The following is a 24,568-nucleotide window of genomic DNA, read 5'->3' as shown; positions in this document are numbered from 1 at the left end:
TGTATCTGAGGTTTTCTGTTTACAGTTTTTTTTGTTATTGTTATTGCTAGGACATTGGTTTATTATTTATCCATCAACAACAACAACAAACACTTGCTGCATTCACACACTCACCAAACAAGATCATTTAGGAGGATACAAAATCAGCAGGTTAGTATTTATGAGTGTAACAGAACATGTTCGTTCATATTATTTAAAAGTCTCATTTTGAGGGTTGATTTTATGAGAATATTTTAAAATTTAAAAAATTTACTAAGGAAAGTAGAATGTCCAATGAAAACAGCAAATATTAAAGTTTACATATGTTCATTAGGTTTTTATGTTTTTTTAGTTGTTTTCATTTCTTGCGGCATTAGGGATCTTAGGTATCTTCTTTTTTTTGGGTAATTTAATTGTAATCGAATAAAAGATATTTTTTTCTTAAGGGCCAACAAAAGAATTGAAATATTTTGCAGGAAAATAATTGACATGAGAATTAAATTTACATATAAATATGTATGTATTTTTGTTTTGTATTTTTTTACTGTTTATTAAAAGTTTTTTGTTGTTCTAATCATATATTCAATCAACTGTAACGACTTTAATTTGATTTAATAAAATAAATTGATTTCAGGTTTAATGATTAATTACAGTTCATGATCATTACCGTGCAAACTTGTACAGATAACGAATATACAATTTAATTTTTTTAAGGTGCAAACAAATCTCGTTGCATATAGAAAATGGATTTGGTCAAACGATTAGCAAAGTATTTACAAGAATCAGTAATTTATATCTCTGCAATTTTGAAGTATAATGTGTTAAGATGTTCGAGTGTAGTAAAGTTTTAAAACCCATCATTGAAAATGTTTGCCATTTCTCACAATGTGTTATTACTACACTGAAAGAATAGCGTTAACCTAATAACCCCAATGAAACTTTTACGTTAACTTGTTTACATTAATACAATGAAAAGTTTCGTTAATGATAAGAAATATCACGTTGTATTTACAAAAATTAGGAAAATATAACAATCTATAAAACCGCCGTCTCACAACTAATTTATATCTAATTTTCTAACACATCTTCTTTAAAAATATTTTGTTTGTCATCCTTTAGCCTTTAAAATTATTTTTAAAATATTAAATATTTTCTCTTTGTAATATTGGTATAATTTCAATATCAAGAAAAAATCACCAGTACAAAGTCCTTTTTAAGTGTATATTTTTCTTTTAATTAAATGGCAAAAAATCATAAAATAAAATTATCATAAAACACCTTTGCTATTCTATAATTGGCTCATTTAATAACAATTTTTATATTTTTGTTCAAGTTTTGTTTCTTTTTCAATATTACTCTACTGCCTCTTATTTGATTTTGTTTAAAACTATTTGCTGCCAAAAATTTTGAAAAAAATAACACAGGCCAACAAATTTAGCGTTTGAAAAAAGAAAAACTTATAAAACCAATCTGTCTTGATTTCATGCATTTTTTAGCTGCTAAATTCGAAAAGTTTTCGCCCAAAATCCTTAAAATTTTAATCACTGTTATCGTTTAAAGTTTGAAAATAGAGTTTTGAAACTGCCTGACAATTTTTTTAAACATTTCCCATTTAAGTGTTTTGTGACTTGTAATACTTTAACTAGTGCGATATTTAATATTAAAATGCTGCTCAATTAATTTGATTTCTATCATTCATAAAGTGTTTAAAATTCGTATATTATTTAACAATATTAATTAAATTTTGTGTGATATACTGAAATGATATTATTAGACCTACATACGTAGTATAATATTTAATTTTTTTTTATTATTTTTCGTACATATTCGCCAAATATTGAAAATATGTATAGTTTTTTTTATGTGCATATGTATGTCTTTTCCAACCAAAGAACACTTTCATACAAAGTGTGCAATTATTTTTTTAGTGGGTTTGAGTTTTTCTTCGTTTTTCTTCTTAACTGCCTGCACTCACTCAAAAGTGACATTTGCAGTTATGCTAGATCAATTTTTTGTTTGTGTGGTTGTAGTTTTTTGATTTTTTTTTTTTTTTTGGTTTAGATCAACACCCAAAAAAATATATATTCGCTTATATCTGTACACATGTTCAGGTCCATTAATTGTGTTGAGTCAGAAATAGATTTTCTTGATTTTTATTTTCTTTCCTTTTCATAAGTGTATGTATATAAATCATAATTATTTTTGCAAAAAAAAGTTGTCAATGAAAAAGTTTATTACCATAAATAATGTATAAAAATTATGTTCTTTTTTAAGATATTTTCGTAATTCATGATGCCAGCTAAAAATATATTATTTAATTTTATTAGAAATTAAGAAAAAATTTGCATTCGTAGAATGAAAAAGGATTTAAGCAATAGTTGTTAATTCTTGAAAAAAATTTCATTTGAAATTGCTGCTGTTTAATCAAATTCATAAATAAAAGCTATGATATATGGATGTCAGATCTTACAACGTTGGCAAAATTTCTAACAAACGTGTGAATTTAAATTTTTTGCTTTGAAAACTTGTCAGAAAAAGTATTTCAAACAATGTTGCAAGACTAAAACGGTAAGTTGACCGGATTGTTAGACATTTTCTGTACATTTTTCTTTCAATATTGTAAGATCTAACACCATATGTATGAATACATAAATTAATAACATTCGATTTTTTACATGAAAATTCTAAATAGTTCCTTTATTGATGACTTAAAAAAAACATTTAAGAATCTCTGTATTTGTTTAATATTACCTAAATTATATGTTTTATTATTCTTTGTTTTTATATCTGTGTCAATTTAGTTAAACTACTCGTATAACCATGAAAGCAAAAGATTTTTTGCACATGTGTTCTCTTTGGAAGACGAATTAGGGTGGGATCTTGTCAAACAAAAAAAAAAAGAACAAATAATAAAACAAAGAAAATCTCCTTAAACATGTTTGATAGTTTTTGACTTTTGTTTTAAGCCTTGTTCTTCGTCACAAAAAAAACAACAATTTATTTAAGATCACACAACAACTACAACTTTGAAAAGAGGACTTGCAAATGAGGCTGCCAGATGGTAGGAGAGAAAATTGTTATGTAAATTTGGGAATTTTTAAATTTAAACAAGCAACATGTTTCTTATGTTTACACGGTTGTCACATCTTTCAAAGTTGGCAAATCTGGCAATGTACAAACAATGAAAAGTTGTTCAGACGTTTTTTTAGAAATTATAACAATTTAATTTCCAGACAACAAGCAAACTTGTCTGTACACACTGCTGTCAGATTGTTGTATGACAAAAGTTGTCATATCTTATGTTAGCTGTATATATTCCTTTAATTTTGACTATTTTCTATAAAAACATGTATTTGACAATGGTTTCATTGTCGGATGCTTAAAATTAGCACATCTGACAATACAAATTGTCAAACGATTGTTAGATGCCAGACACCATTATAGTGCTATATTAAAATGTCCTTTTTAATTTCATATTATTCTTCGGAAGAGAAATCTCTTGTTTTCTTGTATCACGAACATGCATAAAAGAGCCAATAAAACTAATCAGAGAGAGTGAGAGCTCATTTTTTACTTCCTACCCATCTTAATAACTCTCTAAATCTGGCAACGTTTGTTTCCCAAAGGAATCGTAGAAAAAAATTACAAGTGTAGTTGAACACACACACGAAGCAAAAACAAAATTTTTTAAGAAAGATCTACACAAGAAAAAAGTAAAAACATTTTGAAACAGGTAGTTTTCTTTGTTGTGCTCATGCAATTCGTTTTCGATTGAAATTGATATTCATCCCTATAGGGATCTATAGATATTTAAAATACAACTAGTTTTTTAAAGCATTCAATAACTGTAAATTTATATATTGAATGTGGTGTGAATAAAATATGAAAAAAGGACAGAAGAATAATAGGGGGATCACTTTAATTTGTAGCTATTATTAAACACAATTTAGTGCTTAAGAAGTAAGTATCAAGATAATGTTTTATTACACCCTTAAAAGATTCACTCTCGTATTCATAAAGATATTAATCGTTTATTTTAGATTTATTGTGCACATTTTCCATACAAAATTTCTACAATAAACCATCAATAACTTTATTAAGCATTTATGGGGGTTAATTTAAAAAGGTACGAAACAGGTGTCTGCTAGTTTTGAGAGTTACGTCCAATTATAAAACGTAAGAGTTCCGAATAAATACCGGACAAAAATGACCTATTTTAAGAAGTAGATGCAGTGTACATTAAAGTGTGGCCTACGGTTGGTAAGTGGTTAGTGTTCTAGTCTGATAAAGGTGGTATGTTTGATTCCCATCTGAGGCACTGGTTAAGGAGCCCGCTACATGCCGATAGAGGCCTAAGTGTATTTCTTTATATATCCTCCATTCAAACTAACTAATTAGAGTGTCCTGTGGTTCATTTTTTGAACCAAAACTAAAAATTTTGAGATCTATTTCAAATGGATCACTGATATAACAAATGATGGCCGATTTTATATCAAAACAGGCTTCTTTATAAATACTAGTTGCTAAATAACTAATTTTATATTATACTTAACATTACATTAAACGGCTTCTTAATAAATTTGTGATAAAATATCAAGTTATTTACAACAACAAAAGATCTAACTTTCTCACACCATTAGAAAGGTGATCTTTTCCAATCATATAATAAAAATCTCATCGCAAAGTAAAAAAAAACATCAAATTTAGTTTGAATTAACAATGTTATTTTATACAGACTCCAATGAAATGAAAGCCAAACCCAAGATTTTAATAGGCCTAATATTACGAAAACAAATCAGATGTTATTAAGATAAAATAATTAATTATTGTTGGAAATTAGTTAAAGTTTAAAAACAAAAACTTATCTTGATTTAACTAAAGGAAGAAAAAAAAACTAGTAGTAAGTACTCATACCAACATACAAACAGTAAAAACAAAAATTTAATGTTTATGATCATGAGTGGTTAGTTGTTTGAGTGTGTGGTGGCGCATACAAGTGGCAAACAGTTTAACTGAAGCAACAGTCCAAAAGATGGGCAGCCTGTGTTACTCAGTCCGTACATATGTTGTTACCATGAAAATGAAAAAAGGTTAAACATTTTTATACCACAAACTATATAATTAAAATCATAGCATAAAGCGTCATCATAGATCACAAAACTTTATACGTACATATACACATATGTGTGTACATACACACATACACAACTTAGACCAGAGGCACTTAAATCCACATAAAACAAAAATCTATGATCATTCATAAAAAAGCTGGATTTTTTATGAATTAAAAACAAAATTATTTTTCTAAGATTTTTTTCCTTTGAAGATTTCAAATGATGAGTTTTTTTCTCTCTAAAACCGCTTTAATTTTGATTTTTGTTTACAAAGAATTACTAACAGAATAATAAAGTCGACTATAAGAATCTACTTGAAGAGGTGTCTGCAAGTCTCTCACATATAAAAGAAAAAGATCTACAGTATATAATGGTTCTCTTTATATGTTGTAATTTAATGAAGATTATTATGTATTTTATTTTTTCTTAGAGGATTATGACAATAATTATTGTTATTTAAATATGTACAAGATATTACGTGTTATAACAATAACCTTAAGAGATATGCTCACGCTTGTTTTCGATACGGTGATCGCACGCACTTATGAAATAAAACTTTTTTTTACAATTTTTGTAATTTGTTTTACATGCTCACATGTAAATATTTATGTATGTTAATTAAAGACGTTTTTTTGGGGTCTATTCTTTATTAATAAAAAGACTACAGTTATTTAATCGTTATTTCAATTAATATTAAGCTATTTTCTGCTTAAGAATGGCAAAATGAAGACAACTTTATACTAGAAAATTAGACTTCTTACCGATCTAAACAAGTCGAGCGCAGTAGACAACGATTGCGCATTTTTAGTGGTGTGAAGGATATGAACTTAATCATTTTTGATTTCAGCAGTATTTAAATTTGTTCAGTTGTCATTTGAAATAACAAGTTTATTCCGTTTATTACGTCATCGATATTGAGTTTTAATAATTTTAATAAGTTTTAGTAAGGGAACGGAAAATGACCTACAAGTTGGCTTAGCACTGGGACCATAGTTACAAGTAACACTCTATTAGCTAATATATTTAATTTTTAAAATTTTTAAATAAAAAACAATTTATTTCTTACAATGAAATACATTTTTCCGTTTTGGAGCCACCCTAATATACTTATAGAGAATTTCATGTCAACTTAAATCGATTTTGACTAAATTTGCACAAACGAAATTTGCACAAAATGAGGTTTTTGTTGTATTTTTTTTTCTCCCAAATTAAAAATTTGTTGTCAGACTTAGAAGGCTGACCTACTATCCCACAGTACTAACCTTGGTGCAAATTTCATTCAAATCAAAAGACCTAGATTTTAAAGTTTGGTCACTTGACACGAAATTCCCCATACGTTCATGGTAATTTTAAATAAGTTCTTCTTGAAACCCACTAATAATAACTACTCTTAAAATCTGGCAAAAACATACTAAAGTTTTAAAAAATTGGTTCAACAACATTTTTAAGAAAACTTTAATTTATCACTAACTACAGATCTTAGATACTTTGCGCTAAACAAATTTTTCACAACTTATGTTTAAGCTATGTCAAATCTTACAACGTAGGCAGAAAAATGTTGGAAAATTGTACAAAAACCTTGTGAACTTATCATTTTTGTTAGAAAAAGCATTGTCAGTATATTGTATAACAATAATATTGTCAGATATCTGTCAAACGTGTAAACACATTACGTTGCCATTGCCAAATAATTATCTGACTATTTCTATAATAACTGTCAGATAAATGTTGTCTATTGGCAAAATAATCAATATAAATAACATTAAATGTGACAACAACAATCTTACAACAGAGTGTCTGACAATGAAATTATAAGATTTTCTAACAACCGTCTGAACTAACAAAGAAGTGAAAAAGCAGTAGAATTTACTCCATGGAAGTACTTAAAAAAGACCTGAATAAGTTATGATTTTAACACAAGCTTGTAATAGGAGGGTTGTCCTTTTTATTTGATTCCAAATTCACTACATCTGAAGTCATTCTCAGCATTTAATTTTTATGTTCTTTTTTGGAAGTTATTAAGAAATGAAATTGTAGTATTATGGAATACAACTAATTTTACTTAAATAATATTAATACACTGAAAATAATCCATGCTCAACTTTACGAAAAAAATTTCGTAACTTCTATTTTCGTAATATTTACAAAAATTTCGTGTATAATACGAAATATTATTTAATAAAGCCCTTTTCTATTTTTACGAAATTACGAAAACCTTTCGTAATATTTTTTTCTTTAATTTTAGCCAAATTAAATATAATGATATTAATTAAATTATCATTAAATAAAACTACAAGATTTTTATAAAATTTAAGAAATAGTATAATATTATTTGCGAATTATTTTCTTAAAAAAAAAATTAAAAATTCGTGTGGAGAATAATTTTGAACTAAAATTAGAAAAATTATTTTAAAATGAACAAAAATACTTGCATAAATTAATATATCGTAAATTTTACCATATTTATTCAAAATTAACTTTTTTCAATTTATGTAAATTAATTTTTTCAAGATTATTTTGCATTATACTAAAGTATTTCGTACAATTTTGTATATATTACGAAAGAATTTCGTGGTGCGAAACAACGAACGATTCGTACAATGTACGACATTTTTCGTATATATCAGGCATGGATTTTTTTCAGTGTGTAAATTACACGCATTTTTCAATCAAATCCAAAATAAAATGGTTTTAATTCAAAAATTTTCAGAAAATAAAAATATACCTTTAATTTTAAAAAAAATTCGATTCTTTTCGCTTCTTGGGAAGTCAAAAAACATCACTTTAAAAATGTAAAAAAAAAATCACTTCGTACTACTTTTTAAATGGTGCTAAATGTTATTCTTTTGAAAGTACTTCGTTTTATTTTTGCTGCGAATGTTTCATTGCCAGATCTGCCAACATTATAAGATCTGACAACCATACTTTTTTGGTTTATTGAGATCAGTATCATAATCTGTTGTAGATATTACCAATAAAAATATTGGTTTCTGTATTTTTTCTAAAGATAATTTAGCTTGGACTAACTATTCTCAACATATGTAAATCAACAACAAGATTTTACGTATTCCAATACAAATGCAAAACAAAACTATTAAAGGATCTATACAGGCAATTTCTTTTAAATTTAAATTCAACCGCCAAACAAATTTCATAATTTAATATTAGGTTTTCAAATACAAAGCAAAAAACACCGACTAAAATTCAAGTGGTAATTAAATCTTTAAAATATATATTTTTTTTAGAAACCAAAAAGCCAAAATATGAAAAGAAAAAACAAAAACAGAAAAAGAAGGTTTTATTTTGTTTACCTGCGTTTTTAAAGCATTGGTCGGCCGATTTAGTAGAAACACGGTTAAAAAAACAAATCAATGTACACGGCAAATGTTTGGAACTAAGGCCTGCTTTTTGATGCTTATTGTTTTGTTGTTGTTTTATATTAATATTTTTGTTGTACTGCTTTAAAAGAAAAACCAAAAATATGATTTTTTTTCTTCTGCTTGTTTTGGTTTATAGCACTAAAAAATTGTTGTTGTCGTTTGTTTTCTTAAAAAATAATAATAAAAACAACAATCATATGAAAATACACTGCACTTATACTCAACATAAATAAAAAAACTGCGTGGTAGTATGAATTTTTGTTATTTTTTTACAGTTTGTTGTTATTTCAAATGAAAATTTGTATTTATTTTGTTATATTTTTCTTGTATTTTTTTGTTTAAAACATTAGTAGTATAATTTAAATAAAAATAAAAAAATTTATTGTAGGCAGCAAAATTTGATTAAAAATATGTATAGAAAAACAATAAATTTATGAATTTAATTCAATAAATTTTAAGGCACTTTGTTAATAATACGTCAAACGAAAAAAAACTATTTTGCTAAAATTTACATCATTAATAAATTTTATTGCACTTTTATTTAATATTCAAATAGCTTAATGATTTTTTTTAAATATTTTTTATTTATTTCTTATATTTTCATTAATTTTATTAACACAATTTGTTTGTTATAAATCACTTGAGATTTTTTTTTCAAAATCTATTTTTGTAATAGAAAATAATAAAATTGCCTTATTTTCATTTCAATTTCACACGTTTATTTTTCCACGATTTAAAGTATTTTATTTTATTTTGTTTTTCATATATATTTTTATATAAAATCTTGTGTTTTCTTTTACGTTTTCTTAAGAAATTGCACTCGTTAGTATATTTTAAAACTCATACAATCATTTATTTTGCAAATTTTTGTTTTTATTTTTTTCTTCTTTCTTTCTATTTTTGTTTTACTTAAAATATTGTTTCAGAAAAATTTTTTAAATTTTTATTTTTTAGCGGCTTTAAAAATCCTCACATTTAACTTTGTGAGAGTTTCATTATCAACTGATTTTATTATTACACTCTCATAGTTCAGAAACGAACCTCATAAAAGCAACTCACTAAAAATCTACATAAGAGAGTGTTTTTTTCTCTTAATTGTTTTCATTAAAATCCCACACACTCTTGTTTACGCACTCAGTTAGTAGAAGAAGTGATAGAATAAGAGTTGCCAATTAGTTTGTATATATATTACACAAATATTGTTGGGTATTTTTTGATGTGTGGAAACACATGAAAGTATATATAGTAATCACGAAGATTCAGTACTATAAAATTTTTTCAGTACTATTTGACAATGAAAATTTCCATGATATATTTATAATAAACATTCGCTAAAACTACATAGTAGATAAAATAAACCATAGATAAATAAGTCAATAGACAAGTTAATATGTATGTTAGTCCGTAAACTTATTCATAGACTGATCAGTAAAGTTGGCAATAGTTAGTCAATGTTCAATTAGTTAAAAGATAAGTCCACAAACTTGTTTACTAGTCCGTAATCTATAGACTTATTAATATAAAAAACGAATAGTTAGGAAAAACGTGTAAAGCCAATCGATTTTGGCAAAATTGGTACAATTGTACTTTTTTGGTACAACTCGTTCTTCAAAAGTACAATGGTACACCAATGACCCATTTTGTACAATTTTAAAATATTATTATTAAAAAAAATTTAATTTTTTACCACAAAGTTTAAAAAACTATCGACTTCGATCAAATTTTTAATATACTTCGGAAGAGGATATTGTAATGAATCCTGGAATAGATTATAACCAGACAATATTTAACAAAGAGAGTACTTTTAGGTTTTACATCTTTTGATCGGTGGTAGTATATGGGCTATTCTTTAGACTGGACAATAACCTGTAGACTAGTATTCTGTCTAGTTTACAGATTACTCAATCCTCAAGTCCATAGAGAGACAATAGACTGTCTTCTGACCAGTCTGAGAATGAGTCTAATGGTCTTAAATATTGACTTGTATAATGACTAATCTAAAGTTTTTGTACAACTTCATAATTCCATTTGCCATTCCTGATAGAGATTTCTTTATCATACAAAATATCATAAAAACTTCAAAATTTTGCATAGTTTGAGTTTAACTTTTAAAGATTTCAGATATACATACAAATTTTATATTATAAAAGGTTGTTATATAACAGTTACGAATTATGGCTAATTTTCAATAACATTGCCAACAAATTATTTACTCCTATATTTTTTAGTTTACTTCCTTTTTTCAATAAATAAGGAAAAAATTCACGTAAAATAAGAGTTTTGAAACTATCGTGTGAAGGGTTTTTTTAATTACATTTATAACCCAATATACGGATTAGGTACTTTTGAAAAATTTCCATTATCGATTTCTGTGTTCATATATATCTTGTTGGAACTATTATAAAATTCATATTCCAATTATTTGCTGTTAAAATCTAAAACTTTTCTGTCTATTCTATAAACCGAATACGAGTAAATTTCTCGTTTAAAAACGATTTGTCATATTTTTCCGAGTACACAAGTCTAGTCGAAAATAAATCGAATTTAATTTTTTTATAATAAATTTAATAATTATTTTTTGGGATTTTTAATACAATTGTAACTTAATATAAATGCTATGGACACTTTAAACTTTTTTTCATATAAGATATGTTTATTTTCTGAATTTTACGTTGAAATAAAAATTCAATTTTCAGAACACCAAAGAAGCTTCTCGGTTTTGAAGTCGAATCGATTTACAGAACAGAAATGTATATATTAGGCTTCACGCAATATTTTTGAAATTGTGATATACTTTTTATGGCAGTTTTTGGAACAGCGCTAATATTGGCGTATTTTTTTTAATTTCAACTCCTTCATCTGCATATCTGCGGCCAAAATACCGATTTTTGGCGACATTTTTTTATAGACCGAAAACTGCTGTACATATTTAGATGCACTATAAAAGCATAAGAGCAAAAGAAAAAAATGCAATTTAAAAAATCAAAACCTGATTTTATCATTCGTAAATATAATATTCAATGCCCTTAAAAAATAGTGTTAAAATTTTTAATTTATTGTAATCCCTTTAGGAGTAATGATGGTTATAATGTTGGCTTGTGGTTTAATAATTTCCCATCAAACAATGGTGTTTTTCATCATCATCTCTGAATTTAATAAAACTACATCCAATTAATGTTCCATATATAACATGTATAATGACTAATTTTGGGCCTTATAACTTTTGTGGTTTTCGAAATATAGCGTTGTAAAGTTTAAAATCTGAAAATTTAAAGTCTCATCACATCTAAAGGGTTAATGATAAAATTTTTGTTTTTGCACCAATTGTCTCAGCAAAAAGCATACTTTGATTATGCACAAAGACACATTTTTTTGAAATATTTTTTGAAAAAAGTGCATCTTTGTATAATAATACATAATGCACAAAAACGGGAAACATTTTATTTTTTGAAACGAAGCCTAGTATATATATTAGTGCTAAAATTTCAACAGTTAACGTCCTATTGCCCTATATTTGTCCTGAATACATTTATATAACTTAAAGTTTAGGACTAGAGTCGGACACGGTCAATATTATTAACTTCTATAAGATTACATAATTGAATATTTGCTATACAAGAATACAGCCACAAGGAAAAAGAGTTCAAAATATTGAAAATAAGCATCAAAACATCAAATAATATTGGGATTAGTGAAAATTATTTAGAAATTCTCTATCAACGTTAGCCTGTGCTATTAATAATTAATTAATAAAAATAAATACAAATTAAGTTATCGAATAAAATATACACTTACCTTTTAACAATTGTATACCGTAATCCAATTTATATTCAAAATTCGTATGCCAGATTAGGTATTAGGAAATTTTTATATCCAAATTATAAATACACCAAATATTTAAATCAAATAATTTTAATACAATTTAACACAACGTACACTTTTAGTTTTACTCCAATTAGATTTTTCTTATTGGTTGTTTATTACACACCGACTGTTAAAACCGTTATTTTTCTTTCTTATTTTCACAAACTATGGCAACACTACCCTCGTTATTTATTTTTATAAATTTTGTGTGAATATTTTTTTGCCGCTTATTTTCTTTTTTATTTCGTTTTTTTGTTTTGTGCGAAAGAATTGTTCTTGTATTTGTTACTTTTTTATGGCTAATATTTGTATTTGTATTTCTTCTTTCATTGCTTTTTCACTGATAACGCCATGAAAAGTGAGAGTGTAATTTTTGCAATATACGAAAAAAGCTAAAAAGTAAATATGAAATTGAATATAGAATGGAAAACAAAAAAATCGAATTGTTTATCTTATAATTTTAATATACAATTTCATATTAAGTATAACATTATAGCTAAATAATAATTTATGTAAACTTCTATATTGAAACAATTTCACACGAATAGTTTTCGTTGTAGATTAGTTCTTTTTTTGTAGCGACCGGCTTCTTAGTTTTTTTAGTGCACAGTAGTTGTTAGATTTTTACCATTTACTTATTTAATAAACATTACAAAGTCTGTAATACGCTTTTCAAAACAAATTTCACATGAATTGTTATCGTTTTAGTTTTATTATTTCACCGACCGACTTTTAATAATTGTTTAATTTTAATACAATTTTGTTTTCATTGCATTTCATCCTTGATTTACACTTGTTCACACTTAAGATACTACTAAATAAGTTTATGGAAAGAAAAATCTATTTTGCCTTTAACTAACCAATACTATTAAAGATCTTAAAAATTAAGAGAAAATTTGTATATTTTCTCTCTTAAAATACAATTTGTTTGTGTACATGAGTATGCACAGTAGAGTGTCCCGTAGAAATGTTTGGTTTTTTGTGTGATAAAAGCTCAAATCAAAGGATGCACAATAGAGGAATTTACAAAAAACAACATATTAGAAAATATAAAGAAACTTGATTGTTGTACTCAACTCAAGATAATTAAAAAAATTAATTATTTTTATACCCTACACCTTCACAGTGGCGAGGATATTAGGCTATATGCTTCAATATAAACTAAAGTATAGTCTAGGATATAGTCTAGACTACAGACTAGTCTAGTGTATAGTCTAGTGTATAGTCTAGTGTATAGTCAAGTCTATAGTCTAGTCTATAGTCATGTCTATAGTCTAGTCTATAGTCATGTCTATAGTCTAGTCTATAGTCTAGTCTATAGTCTAGTCTATAGTCTAGTCTATAGTCTAGTCTATAGTCTAGTCTATAGTCTAGTCTATAGTCTAGTCTATAGTCTAGTCTATAGTCTAGTCTATAGTCTAGTCTATAGTCTAGTCTATAGTCTAGTCTATAGTCTAGTCTATAGTCTAGTCTATAGTCTAGTCTAGTCTATAGTCTAGTCTATAGTCTAGTCTATAGTCTAGTCTATAGTCTAGTCTATAGTCTAGTCTATAGTCTAGTCTATAGTCTAGTCTATAGTCTAGTCTATAGTCTAGTCTATAGTCTAGTCTATAGTCTAGTCTATAGTCTAGTCTATAGTCTAGTCTATAGTCTAGTCTATAGTCTAGTCTTATAGTCTAGTCTATAGTCTAGTCTATAGTCTAGTCTATAGTCTAGTCTATAGTCTAGTCTATAGTCTAGTCTATAGTCTAGTCTATAGTCTAGTCTATAGTCTAGTCTATAGTCTAGTCTATAGTCTAGTCTATAGTCTAGTCTATAGTCTAGTCTATAGTCTAGTCTATAGTCTAGTCTATAGTCTAGTCTATAGTCTAGTCTATAGTCTAGTCTATAGTCTAGTCTATAGTCTAGTCTATAGTCTAGTCTATAGTCTAGTCTATAGTCTAGTCTATAGTCTAGTCTATAGTCTAGTCTATAGTCTAGTCTATAGTCTAGTCTATAGTCTAGTCTATAGTCTAGTCTATAGTCTAGTCTATAGTCTAGTCTATAGTCTAGTCTATAGTCTAGTCTATAGTCTAGTCTATAGTCTAGTCTAGTCTATAGTCTAGTCTATAGTCTAGTCTATAGTCTAGTCTATAGTCTAGTCTATAGTCTAGTCTATAGTCTAGTCTATAGTCTAGTCTATAGTCTAGTCTATAGTCTAGTCTATAGTCTAGTCTATAGTCTAGTCTATAGTCTAGTCTATAGTCTAGTCTATAGTCTAGTCTATAGTCTATAGTAGTCTATAGTCTAGTCTATAGTCTAGTCTATAGTCTAGTCTATAGTCTAGTCTATAGTCTAGTCTATAGTCTAGTCTATAGTCTAGTCTATAGTCTAGTCTATAGTCTAGTCTATAGTCTAGTCTATAGTCTAGTCTATAGTCTAGTCTATAGTCTAGTCTATAGTCTAGTCTATAGTCTAGTCTATAGTCTAGTCTATAGTCTAGTCTATAGTCTAGTCTATAGTCTAGTCTATAGTCTAGTCTATAGTCTAGTCTATAGTCTAGTCTATAGTCTAGTCTATAGTCTAGTCTATAGTCTAGTCTATAGTCTAGTCTATAGTCTAGTCTATAGTCTAGTCTATAGTCTAGTCTATAGTCTAGTCTATAGTCTAGTCTATAGTCTAGTCTATAGTCTAGTCTATAGTCTAGTCTATAGTCTGTCTATAGTCTAGTCTATAGTCTAGTCTATAGTCTATAGTCTATAGTCTAGTCTATAGTCTAGTCTATAGTCTAGTCTATAGTCTAGTCTATAGTCTATTCTATAGTCTAGTCTATATCTAGTATATAGTCTAGTCTATAGTCTAGTCTATAGTCTAGTCTATAGTCTAGTCTATAGTCTAGTCTATAGTCTAGTCTATAGTCTAGTCTATAGTCTAGTCTATAGTCTAGTCTATAGTCTAGTCTATAGTCTATAGTCTAGTCTATAGTCTAGTCTATAGTCTAGTCTATAGTCTAGTCTATAGTCTAGTCTATAGTCTAGTCTATAGTCTAGTCTAGTCTATAGTCTAGTCTATAGTCTAGTCTATAGTCTAGTCTATAGTCTAGTCTATAGTCTAGTCTATAGTCTAGTCTATAGTCTAGTCTATAGTCTAGTCTATAGTCTAGTCTATAGTCTAGTCTATAGTCTAGTCTATAGTCTAGTCTATAGTCTAGTCTATAGTCTAGTCTATAGTCTAGTCTATAGTCTAGTCTATAGTCTAGTCTATAGTCTAGTCTATAGTCTAGTCTATAGTCTAGTCTATAGTCTAGTCTATAGTCTAGTCTATAGTCTAGTCTATAGTCTAGTCTATAGTCTAGTCTATAGTCTAGTCTATAGTCTAGTCTATAGTCTAGTCTATAGTCTAGTCTATAGTCTAGTCTATAGTCTAGTCTATAGTCTAGTCTATAGTCTAGTCTATAGTCTAGTCTATAGTCTAGTCTATAGTCTAGTCTATAGTCTAGTCTATAGTCTAGTCTATAGTCTAGTCTATAGTCTAGTCTATAGTCTAGTCTATAGTCTAGTCTATAGTCTAGTCTATAGTCTAGTCTATAGTCTAGTCTATAGTCTAGTCTATAGTCTAGTCTATAGTCTAGTCTATAGTCTAGTCTATAGTCTAGTCTATAGTCTAGTCTATAGTCTAGTCTATAGTCTAGTCTATAGTCTAGTCTATAGTCTAGTCTATAGTCTAGTCTATAGTCTAGTCTATAGTCTAGTCTATAGTCTAGTCTATAGTCTAGTCTATAGTCTAGTCTATAGTCTAGTCTATAGTCTAGTCTATAGTCTAGTCTATAGTCTAGTCTATAGTCTAGTCTATAGTCTAGTCTATAGTCTAGTCTATAGTCTAGTCTATAGTCTAGTCTATAGTCTAGTCTATAGTCTAGTCTATAGTCTAGTCTATAGTCTAGTCTATAGTCTAGTCTATAGTCTAGTCTATAGTCTAGTCTATAGTCTAGTCTATAGTCTAGTCTATAGTCTAGTCTATAGTCTAGTCTATAGTCTAGTCTATAGTCTATAGTCTAGTCTATAGTCTAGTCTATAGTCTAGTCTATAGTCTAGTCTATAGTCTAGTCTATAGTCTAGTCTATAGTCTAGTCTATAGTCTAGTCTATAGTCTAGTCTATAGTCTAGTCTATAGTCTAGTCTATAGTCTAGTCTATAGTCTAGTCTATAGTCTAGTCTATAGTCTAGTCTATAGTCTAGTCTATAGTCTAGTCTATAGTCTAGTCTATAGTCTAGTCTATAGTCTAGTCTATAGTCTAGTCTATAGTCTAGTCTATAGTCTAGTCTATAGTCTAGTCTATAGTCTATAGTCTATAGTCTAGTCTATAGTCTAGTCTATAGTCTAGTCTATAGTCTAGTCTAGTCTAGTCTATAGTCTAGTCTATAGTCTAATCTATAGTCTAGTCTATTGTCTAGTCTATAGTCTAGTCTATAGTCTAGTCTATAGTCTAGTCTATAGCCTAGTCTATAGTCTAGTCTATAGTCTAGTCTATAGTCTAGTCTATAGTCTAGTCTATAGTCTAGTCTTTAGTCTAGTCTATAGTCTAGTCTATAGTCTAGTCTATAGTCTAGTCTGTAGTCTAGTCTATAGTCTAGTCTATAGTCTAGTCTATAGTCTAGTCTATATTCTAGTCTATAGTCTAGTCTATAGTCTTGTCTATAGTCTAGTCTATAGTCTAGTCTATAGTCGTTTTTAGTCTAGTTTAATCTGGATTATTCTAGTCTTGTCTATAGTTTATACTCTAGTTTTTAGTCTAGTCTGTAGTCTCGATATCGAAGAATGCAGTACTTCATGCGTTGCATTTTTTTTAATGCAGTAATAATAATAATTGAACAACAATGAGACAGCTTAGTTAAAAAACAATACAATTTTTTCTAAATCGGTACGAAAACCAACAGTTATGATATACAGAATTTATTCTGGTTAAATTCAATTCCTTTAAAGATTAATTATTTCAAATTTATTAATTGCACATTCCCATAACATTCCCAACCATTTTTCTATTCAAATTTTTTGTCATTAGATCATTCTAATTTCCTTTCAAAACTGTAAACTCATTAAAACAAATCCCAAGTTGACAATAATATTCTTTGAAAATAATTCAAAACAATCGCCCAAACATTTTTAGCATTTATGACTTCAAAACACTTTGCGAATAAAAATTCGAAATGTCTAATAAATGATCTTGCACAAAAAAGCAGAGTGGCCAAGAAAGAAATAGGGAACATAGTACAATGTCATTCAAAAGAAACACAAAGGCTGGTGTACGGCTGGTGCACATTGTACACACATAAAATAGCAACAAATCACTAGATAGAAAAGAAAGACGATTCGACAAAGATACACGAACAAAATAAAACTGCCACCACCAGCAAAGTAATAAACCATGACAAAGAACAACAATAATACGAATTAAAAAAAAAAATAAAACAGCAATATTATCAGAAAAACTAAAAAATACAACACGTGCAACAAATGTGTTTTAAATTCACAGTCTATAATCATCGTCATCAACATCATTATCATTATTAACTGCATGTATGTAAATGCAAACTGTCAAATGACTACTACCAAGCCTGAATCTATAAATAGGCTAAAATGACATGTTTGATCAAATGGCTAAATGTTTGCAACAAAACAAAATTTGCAAAAAAATATAAAACATAACATTTGTTCACGTTAATGTTGAGTTATAAATATAATCCTTATTAAGGGAAATATATAAAAATCACTCTAAAAATTCCAAATATAGATTATACTTATATTTTTATTTTATAAATTATTATTTTATTAATTAAATATGTATAAATTTAATACATATTTAATTACATCACATTTAATAAATATATAATTATAAATTTTAATTTCCAAAATAATATCCTTAATTTATTTACTATTATCGACTAAAATTTTAGGATTTGCCACACGAAAAACATTTGGAACCATGCTAGCCAAAGTATTAAACAAATCTTCCGAAATGTCATGGGGCAATAAAAGCTGCAAAGTACTGAAAAAAATTTGATCATTATAAAAATCTCCAAAATAGTATTAAAAACACAAACTAACCTCAATTCTGCACCACCCCAAGAGGCTGATTCTATCATAAATCCCTTGGCACATTTAAATACCAATTCTGCCCTACGCATACACCATTGTACGGTCATATCTTCAGACATTTCATGTCTCAAAAGAGCCGGTATTGTTAGGGTTGTGACATCATGTCTACTGGCAGTTTTTAAAATATTACGCAAACCCAAAATAACTGGATGACGTGAATTGATTTCACTTGGACTATTGATAGGCTCATCCGAGATCAAGTGGAATATAACATGCGATTGTGAGAGATTGGAATGTTTGGTAATAAAAAAATCTCCAGTTTTTAGTTTTGCACTAGTCTTGACCGGTGAATTACTGGCGCTGCTGTGTATGGAATGTGTAATACCTTCATCACCGCTGGCAATACTAATGTCAGTGCTAGCGGTACTTAAACTTTTTGTACTGGGCGTGGACGAATTATTGCTAAGGTTAAGCTGACGTATTTGTTCTTCAATTTTCTCCAATTGATCGTCGATCTAATTTAATAAAATAATAATTTAGAATAACAAATGTGAAGATTTTTGTAAAATTTTAAAGTTACCTGACTAAAATGAAACTCCGTTGACATATTAGCATTTTTAATAATATCCTTATTAACTTGAGCTTGTATAGATGGTGTCAAGACAACAACGCCACACAGAGAACTCGAATACAAACCCAAAGCCATATTTAAACCATTTAAGCTATTAAAATATAAGAAAAGCTTCAAAAATCTATATAAGCTTAGAACTTAAATGCCTTTAAAAATACCTCTCATCCGCATGAAGAGGACTACATAAATCATTGACGTTCGCACTCAAGATGCGAATATTATGCATATGCTTTAATTGTGAACCCAAATGTATGGTAAAACTTTCCTCCATTGAAGGCTGCTGTGATATAAACATAGACGAACGATTACCTAGTGGTGTGGCCACTGGAGATGATTGAAACAACTCAGAAACTTGACTAGTTATCCAATTACGATATTCATTCTTTTGATGACCTCGCTTTGCCTCCAATTCGGATTCATAACGCTTACGTACATAATTTTGTGTGGAATACTGTTGTGCCAATAAATTATTAATATCCTCAGATGTGGTAGTGATATCTAATTGATTTATTTTCGATTCCATTTCTTCTTGTTGCGAGTTATTAAGAGTTTCTACTTCTTTATCCATTTGTGTGTTCATATTTGCTATGACTTTAGCATATGTACGTTCTTTATTCAATATATCTTCCAGAGAGGAGGAATGCACTAGGCGATGAAAACTTTGGGCAAATATTTCATCATCTGTGGGTCCTATACGATCGGCAAATTGTATAAGCTCATCCTTGTAGTGTCTTTCAGTTTCACGTATAATTTCTTCAACATCAATTTCATTGTTGCGTACCTTCTCCAATAAGTTTTCAGCATATTCGTCCTTAAATTCTTGATTTTCTAAATCAATAAATTCTTGCAATGATTTTTTGATGCCTTAAGTGAAAATTACAGTAAATTATTAATGAAATAGTAAACTTTGTTTTAATAAACTTAACTTACCAATATTTTCATCCAAATAACGCATCATTGGATCCATTTGACTTAATATCTGCGTTACCAGCTCCTCCAGACATTCATCCTCATATGGTATGGTTATTTCCAAAGAAGCTTCTTGATTTTTCCCCTCATGATCTTGATAAGAATATTTAAATGGTTTTGTGGTTACAGCTTCCAAAGATTCAACCATTTTTGTGATTTTAATAATATTATTTCTTTTAATTTACAGTGTTGTCTTGCTAAACACCCCTAAATTTTGTTTTAATTATAATTAATAATCAGCTGTTCGACAACTTTTTGTTGACAGTGCGCAGAGATGTAAACACAGGGTTCGGATTACATTATTTTTCAAATTTTAACGGTTTTATATAAGTTGAAGGGTATCAAAATTGCTAAAATATTGTTTATATAAAATTTCATAAAATTCATAAAAATAAAAAAACTTTGTTTTGATAAAAATAATAGTTGGAAATCTTCTATAATGAAAAAAATGTGAACAATATATTTAAATTACTTTGTGGCGTAGATTAGAGGTAAATAGTTTTAATGCAATTTAAATTTTTAAACTAACAAATAAAAATATTTCTCAGTATTAAAAATTACTAATTGAATGACTAATTGAATTTTTTAAATTTTAAATAATTAATATATACACATATTTTCTCAATGGGGATTTTTTAAATCCCCATCAATTTTACATACAACAGTGCTGTCAAGACATTTATATGTAAAAGTGTTTTTTTTTTTCTTTGAGTTTTTATTCCATATTGACAGTCTTTAGTTCTAGATACCGTTCAGGTGACACCATTGGTGCAGCTGATTATTGTTTACAATATTCTATATATTGACTTGTATACATGTTAAGCTCCATATAAAAAAATACATGGCTCTCAAGTGCTTTTACCTTGTTAAGTGTACCATGAGACCTTTAGGAAAAAGTAAGCTGAGTCATTAATGTTACCTATAGTGTTGTTTTTTTAACTAACAGTATTATATGTTATTCCGATAATTTTTATTAGAAATTAATCAGCTGTTGGAATTAATTTTAAAATACTTAATTAAACATTTTTAAATAATTAAGAGTTTTATTACTTTTAAAAATATTTTGTTCTAAAATTTAATTGTAAGTGAGCGAATTAAAAAATATACATATATGTATATTCTCATATGCCCTGTTTTCTACCAACATATATTCAGTCGCATATCGGCTTATATTATTAACTCCCATGGACCTACCAATATTTGAGGGCTGACTTATGTGCTGTTTCTAGATCACGAGCGAGTAGTTTGAGCTCAAATTTTACTTGTATTTTGTTATTGTAACAAAAACAAAATACAAGTAAAATTTTAACTCAAACTACTCACACGTTATCTAGAAACAATATGTTAATCAATAAATTTATGATGTTCTGTGAAACAACATTTGTTCCAATATCTTCCTATTGTTAAATAATTTATATTTCAATATGTTGCTTTCATAACAATGAGATATTGCCCAAATCGAAAAACCTTAATACATTTTTTAATAAAATGTTGCTTCAAAACATAAACTACAACAATTTTACAAAATTATTGTTAATTTCTTACTGACAAATTAAAATTGAAAACTAGAATTATGCAGATTTTTTAATACTGAATTAAATAAATTATTATCTTAAGACTTGATGGCTGTTGTAAGATTCCTTTTCACTATACAGGTGTGTTGGCAACCCTTTTATTATCCTTTCTCGCCTTCATTTCAATCTACAGCACTTAGGGCAATTTCCGAACCCTGACAAGAAAGAAGAAAAAATCAAGAACCACACTTGTAAACACAGAGGCAAAATCATTAAGTAAAAACACTTTTTTAACAAATCGAAAAAATAAATCTATAAAAAAACAACAAATCGCCAAATATTTATTATAAAACACGACAAATATCGACAGAACAGATATGGAAGTAAGTTTAGAGCCATCGAATGAAGGCGTAGAACAAAAAGATTGTAAAAATAAAACGGATGAAACTATGACAGAAATGCAAGTTGTAGTCTTGCCATCAGCAGTAGAAGCAGCTAATGATGCTAATGCAACGGCTATAACTATAAATAGTAATACAAATCAAATGGGTGAGAATGCGAATATAGCAACACTCTCGTCGAAAGCTTTAAAAAGATGCTTAAGTGTGCCAATACCCAGGTCGCAGCCACCATCTAGGGAAGTATCACCAGCACCAGTTTTTAATATATTTGCACCACGCGGAAGACGTTATTCGGCCAGTTATAGTCCAGCCCGGGGGTTACCAGCCTCCGGCACTACAGCAGGTTTAAACCCCACAGGTAGTGTAAGTGTCAATAATGCTGGAGGCAGGTCCGATTCATCACGGTGTGTTACACCGCGTATATCCCAATTACGACAGGAAGAATGCGTCGATGGCTTAAATATGCGTGAAGTAACCCATGAGCGAGAAGTCCATTCGGCCATACAAATATCTCAGAGTTGGGAAGATTTATCCTTAGTAGCTGAGAATTGGTCTTGCAAATCTTCCGATGAATTAACTAATCCTTTACAGGTTATGGTGAGTGGTGGCATGAGCAGCGGTAACAGTTGCTCTAGTCCTAGCCCTACCAATAATCGTACTAATTTGCGTCTTCCATATGGTTTATCACCATCTCCTACACGTCGCAGTACCTTTGCAACACGCCGCTCTATGTCACCCATAGCCATAAGACCCTCTCAGCTGGGTCCGGTTAAGAGAAAATTCGAGTTAGATGAAAGTTCTTCGATCAGTTCGTGGGGCTCTTTGTATTCGCAGCCACCGGCAAAGAAAATGTTTTGCGAAAGTCGTGGCTCTTCACCCATATGCCAATCACCATCAAGTTCTGTTTGCCCCAGTCCAGATTCAGGAACTGGTACTTATGACGGACGTATTACACCTAAATTGTTGATATCAAAACTATGCACCAATAATACAACAAACACAAATTCTGCTTGTTCCTCACCCATGTCGGCTTCATCTTGCAGTGATGTTATTGAATCTACAGTTGCATCAGTAAGTGCTCACTGTTCTTCATCATCATCCTCCTCCTCTTCGTCATCGTCATCTTCAGCATCGTCAAATTCTCTAGTGTCTAGCAATAGTGAACCCATGAGTATTGGCAGCAGTCTAGAAGAAACCATTTCAATTTCCAACAAATTGGCTATACCAGCCATGCAGGACGAATCTACCCTAATGGATGTTCTAAAGCCAGACACTAGTACCACCACACCTGTTAATATGGAGACTTGTACAAAAATGTTAGTAGAACCTATGGTCACTAGTACAACCACCACAAATCCAGCAGTAGTTATGGATGAAAAAATGTAAGCAAGTGTTGATGTTTATTAAAAAAAATACATTAGAATTTAGTTAGCCTTTATTTAAAAAAAAAACCTATTATAATCCCAAACAAAATCAAGCGTAAATGTAAGTGTGATGTAAGAATAGACTGAGAGGAGTTCAAGTGATTTCAAAATTATAAGTTTTTCTCTTTAATCTACCAAACAATTGATTTTAAGGTACAATTTTTATCATTGAAATCATTTGGTCTTCTCTCACGCTATTTTCGATATTTAAAATTTAAATATAAAAAAGTATTGATCGATAAATATTCAAATAACCTTATAATTAGCTAACAAATGAAAGCCTATCAGTTTTTAATTAATAATTTATATGTAAAAAACAAATGATGAACTATTGATATCTAGTTTCATAAAACAAACTGCGGCGTTGTCGAACTAAAAAGTGCTGAAATTTTAAAAGAAATTTAAAATCTTCTACAATTGAAGATTATCGTAGGTGAATTTTTAAAGTGTCTAGATTTACGAACCAATCTTAATTGATATTAATTGATTAAAACCATATAGCATCAACTCACTTTCAAATGCAGGGGTAAAGTCTGAAAAATATTTTCTGAAATCAAAATCTAAAAATGATTGTTTTAAAATTATGTTAACAAGATATTAAAGATTAAAGAAAACATTTAATTGCAAAATTTAATCTGTTAAATATAAGAATGACAAATTTAATAGTAAAATCATTTTACTAAATTTTAATTTTTATAAACAAAATAATTTAAAGCACCACCCTGATTTCAGAGTTAAAATAATATAAAAAATATTAAAATGCTTGACTTTAAATTTCAAACTATTTTAAATATTGTATCTTATATAGCTCTCTTTAATCGAAATTAAAAACACTGATACGCTTTTATTTGTTACCTTTTATAAATAAAAACATAAATAAAAATAATTCAATAAATATACCCCAAAAAAATATAAAATATACTTAACTATATTATTATTAATATTATTTTATTTGTTTATATTTAGTATGTATGTATAATGTTAATTTTCTTTTAGTTTCTAGTTAAATATTTTAAAAATCCTGTATTAAGAAGTTCATCTATAAATTTACAAAACATGATTTGTAAAATCCCATTATTATATTTGTTAAGTTACACATTTTGTTTTACGTATGCCCGTGAATTATTATTTTCACTTCATTTATTTTATTTTAATATTTGTATGTCTCTAATTTATGTTAAATTTAATCAATTTTAAGGTTTCTAAATTTTAGTAAA

At 28.3% G+C, this 24,568-nt stretch overlaps 3 protein-coding genes across 4 annotated transcripts in view; 1 reads left to right on the top strand and 2 right to left on the bottom strand.

The window, feature by feature from the left end:
* Positions 1-13,024, bottom strand: part of LOC124419303 (ETS-like protein pointed) — a 97,262-nt gene extending 84,238 nt beyond the window's left edge. Inside the window, exons 1-2 of one of the 2 annotated variants that reach the window (XM_046948014.1) lie at positions 12,966-13,024; positions 12,269-12,729 (exon numbers count right to left, since the gene is read on the bottom strand). The gene's annotated coding sequence lies outside the window, so the exon portion shown is untranslated. Of the gene's footprint in view, positions 1-8,404; positions 8,774-12,268; positions 12,730-12,965 lie in introns of those variants that run through there. The other variant, XM_046948013.1, reaches the window with a different exon arrangement.
* Positions 13,025-18,131: 5,107 nt separating this feature from the next.
* On the bottom strand, positions 18,132-20,237 carry LOC111681571 (protein C12orf4 homolog). The gene is made up of 5 exons (XM_023443418.2): positions 19,974-20,237; positions 19,202-19,907; positions 18,993-19,134; positions 18,422-18,927; positions 18,132-18,362 (listed from the first exon to the last, which is right to left on the bottom strand). The coding sequence occupies exons 1-5, from the start codon at positions 20,158-20,160 to the stop codon at positions 18,242-18,244; spliced, it is 1,662 nt and encodes a 553-aa protein (XP_023299186.2). The 5' UTR covers positions 20,161-20,237; the 3' UTR covers positions 18,132-18,241.
* A 1,515-nt stretch (positions 20,238-21,752) lies between these two features.
* LOC111681565 (putative protein TPRXL) lies at positions 21,753-24,002 on the top strand. The gene has a single exon (XM_023443410.2). The coding sequence runs from the start codon at positions 21,904-21,906 to the stop codon at positions 23,311-23,313; it is 1,410 nt and encodes a 469-aa protein (XP_023299178.2). The 5' UTR covers positions 21,753-21,903; the 3' UTR covers positions 23,314-24,002.
* The last annotated feature ends 566 nt before the right edge of the window (positions 24,003-24,568 follow it).

This window comes from Lucilia cuprina, chromosome 4 (assembly GCF_022045245.1).
Source record: "Lucilia cuprina isolate Lc7/37 chromosome 4, ASM2204524v1, whole genome shotgun sequence".
Taxonomy (NCBI): domain Eukaryota; kingdom Metazoa; phylum Arthropoda; class Insecta; order Diptera; family Calliphoridae; genus Lucilia; species Lucilia cuprina.
Note: the sequence above shows the minus strand (reverse complement) of the source record. Positions and strands in the feature narration are given on the sequence as shown.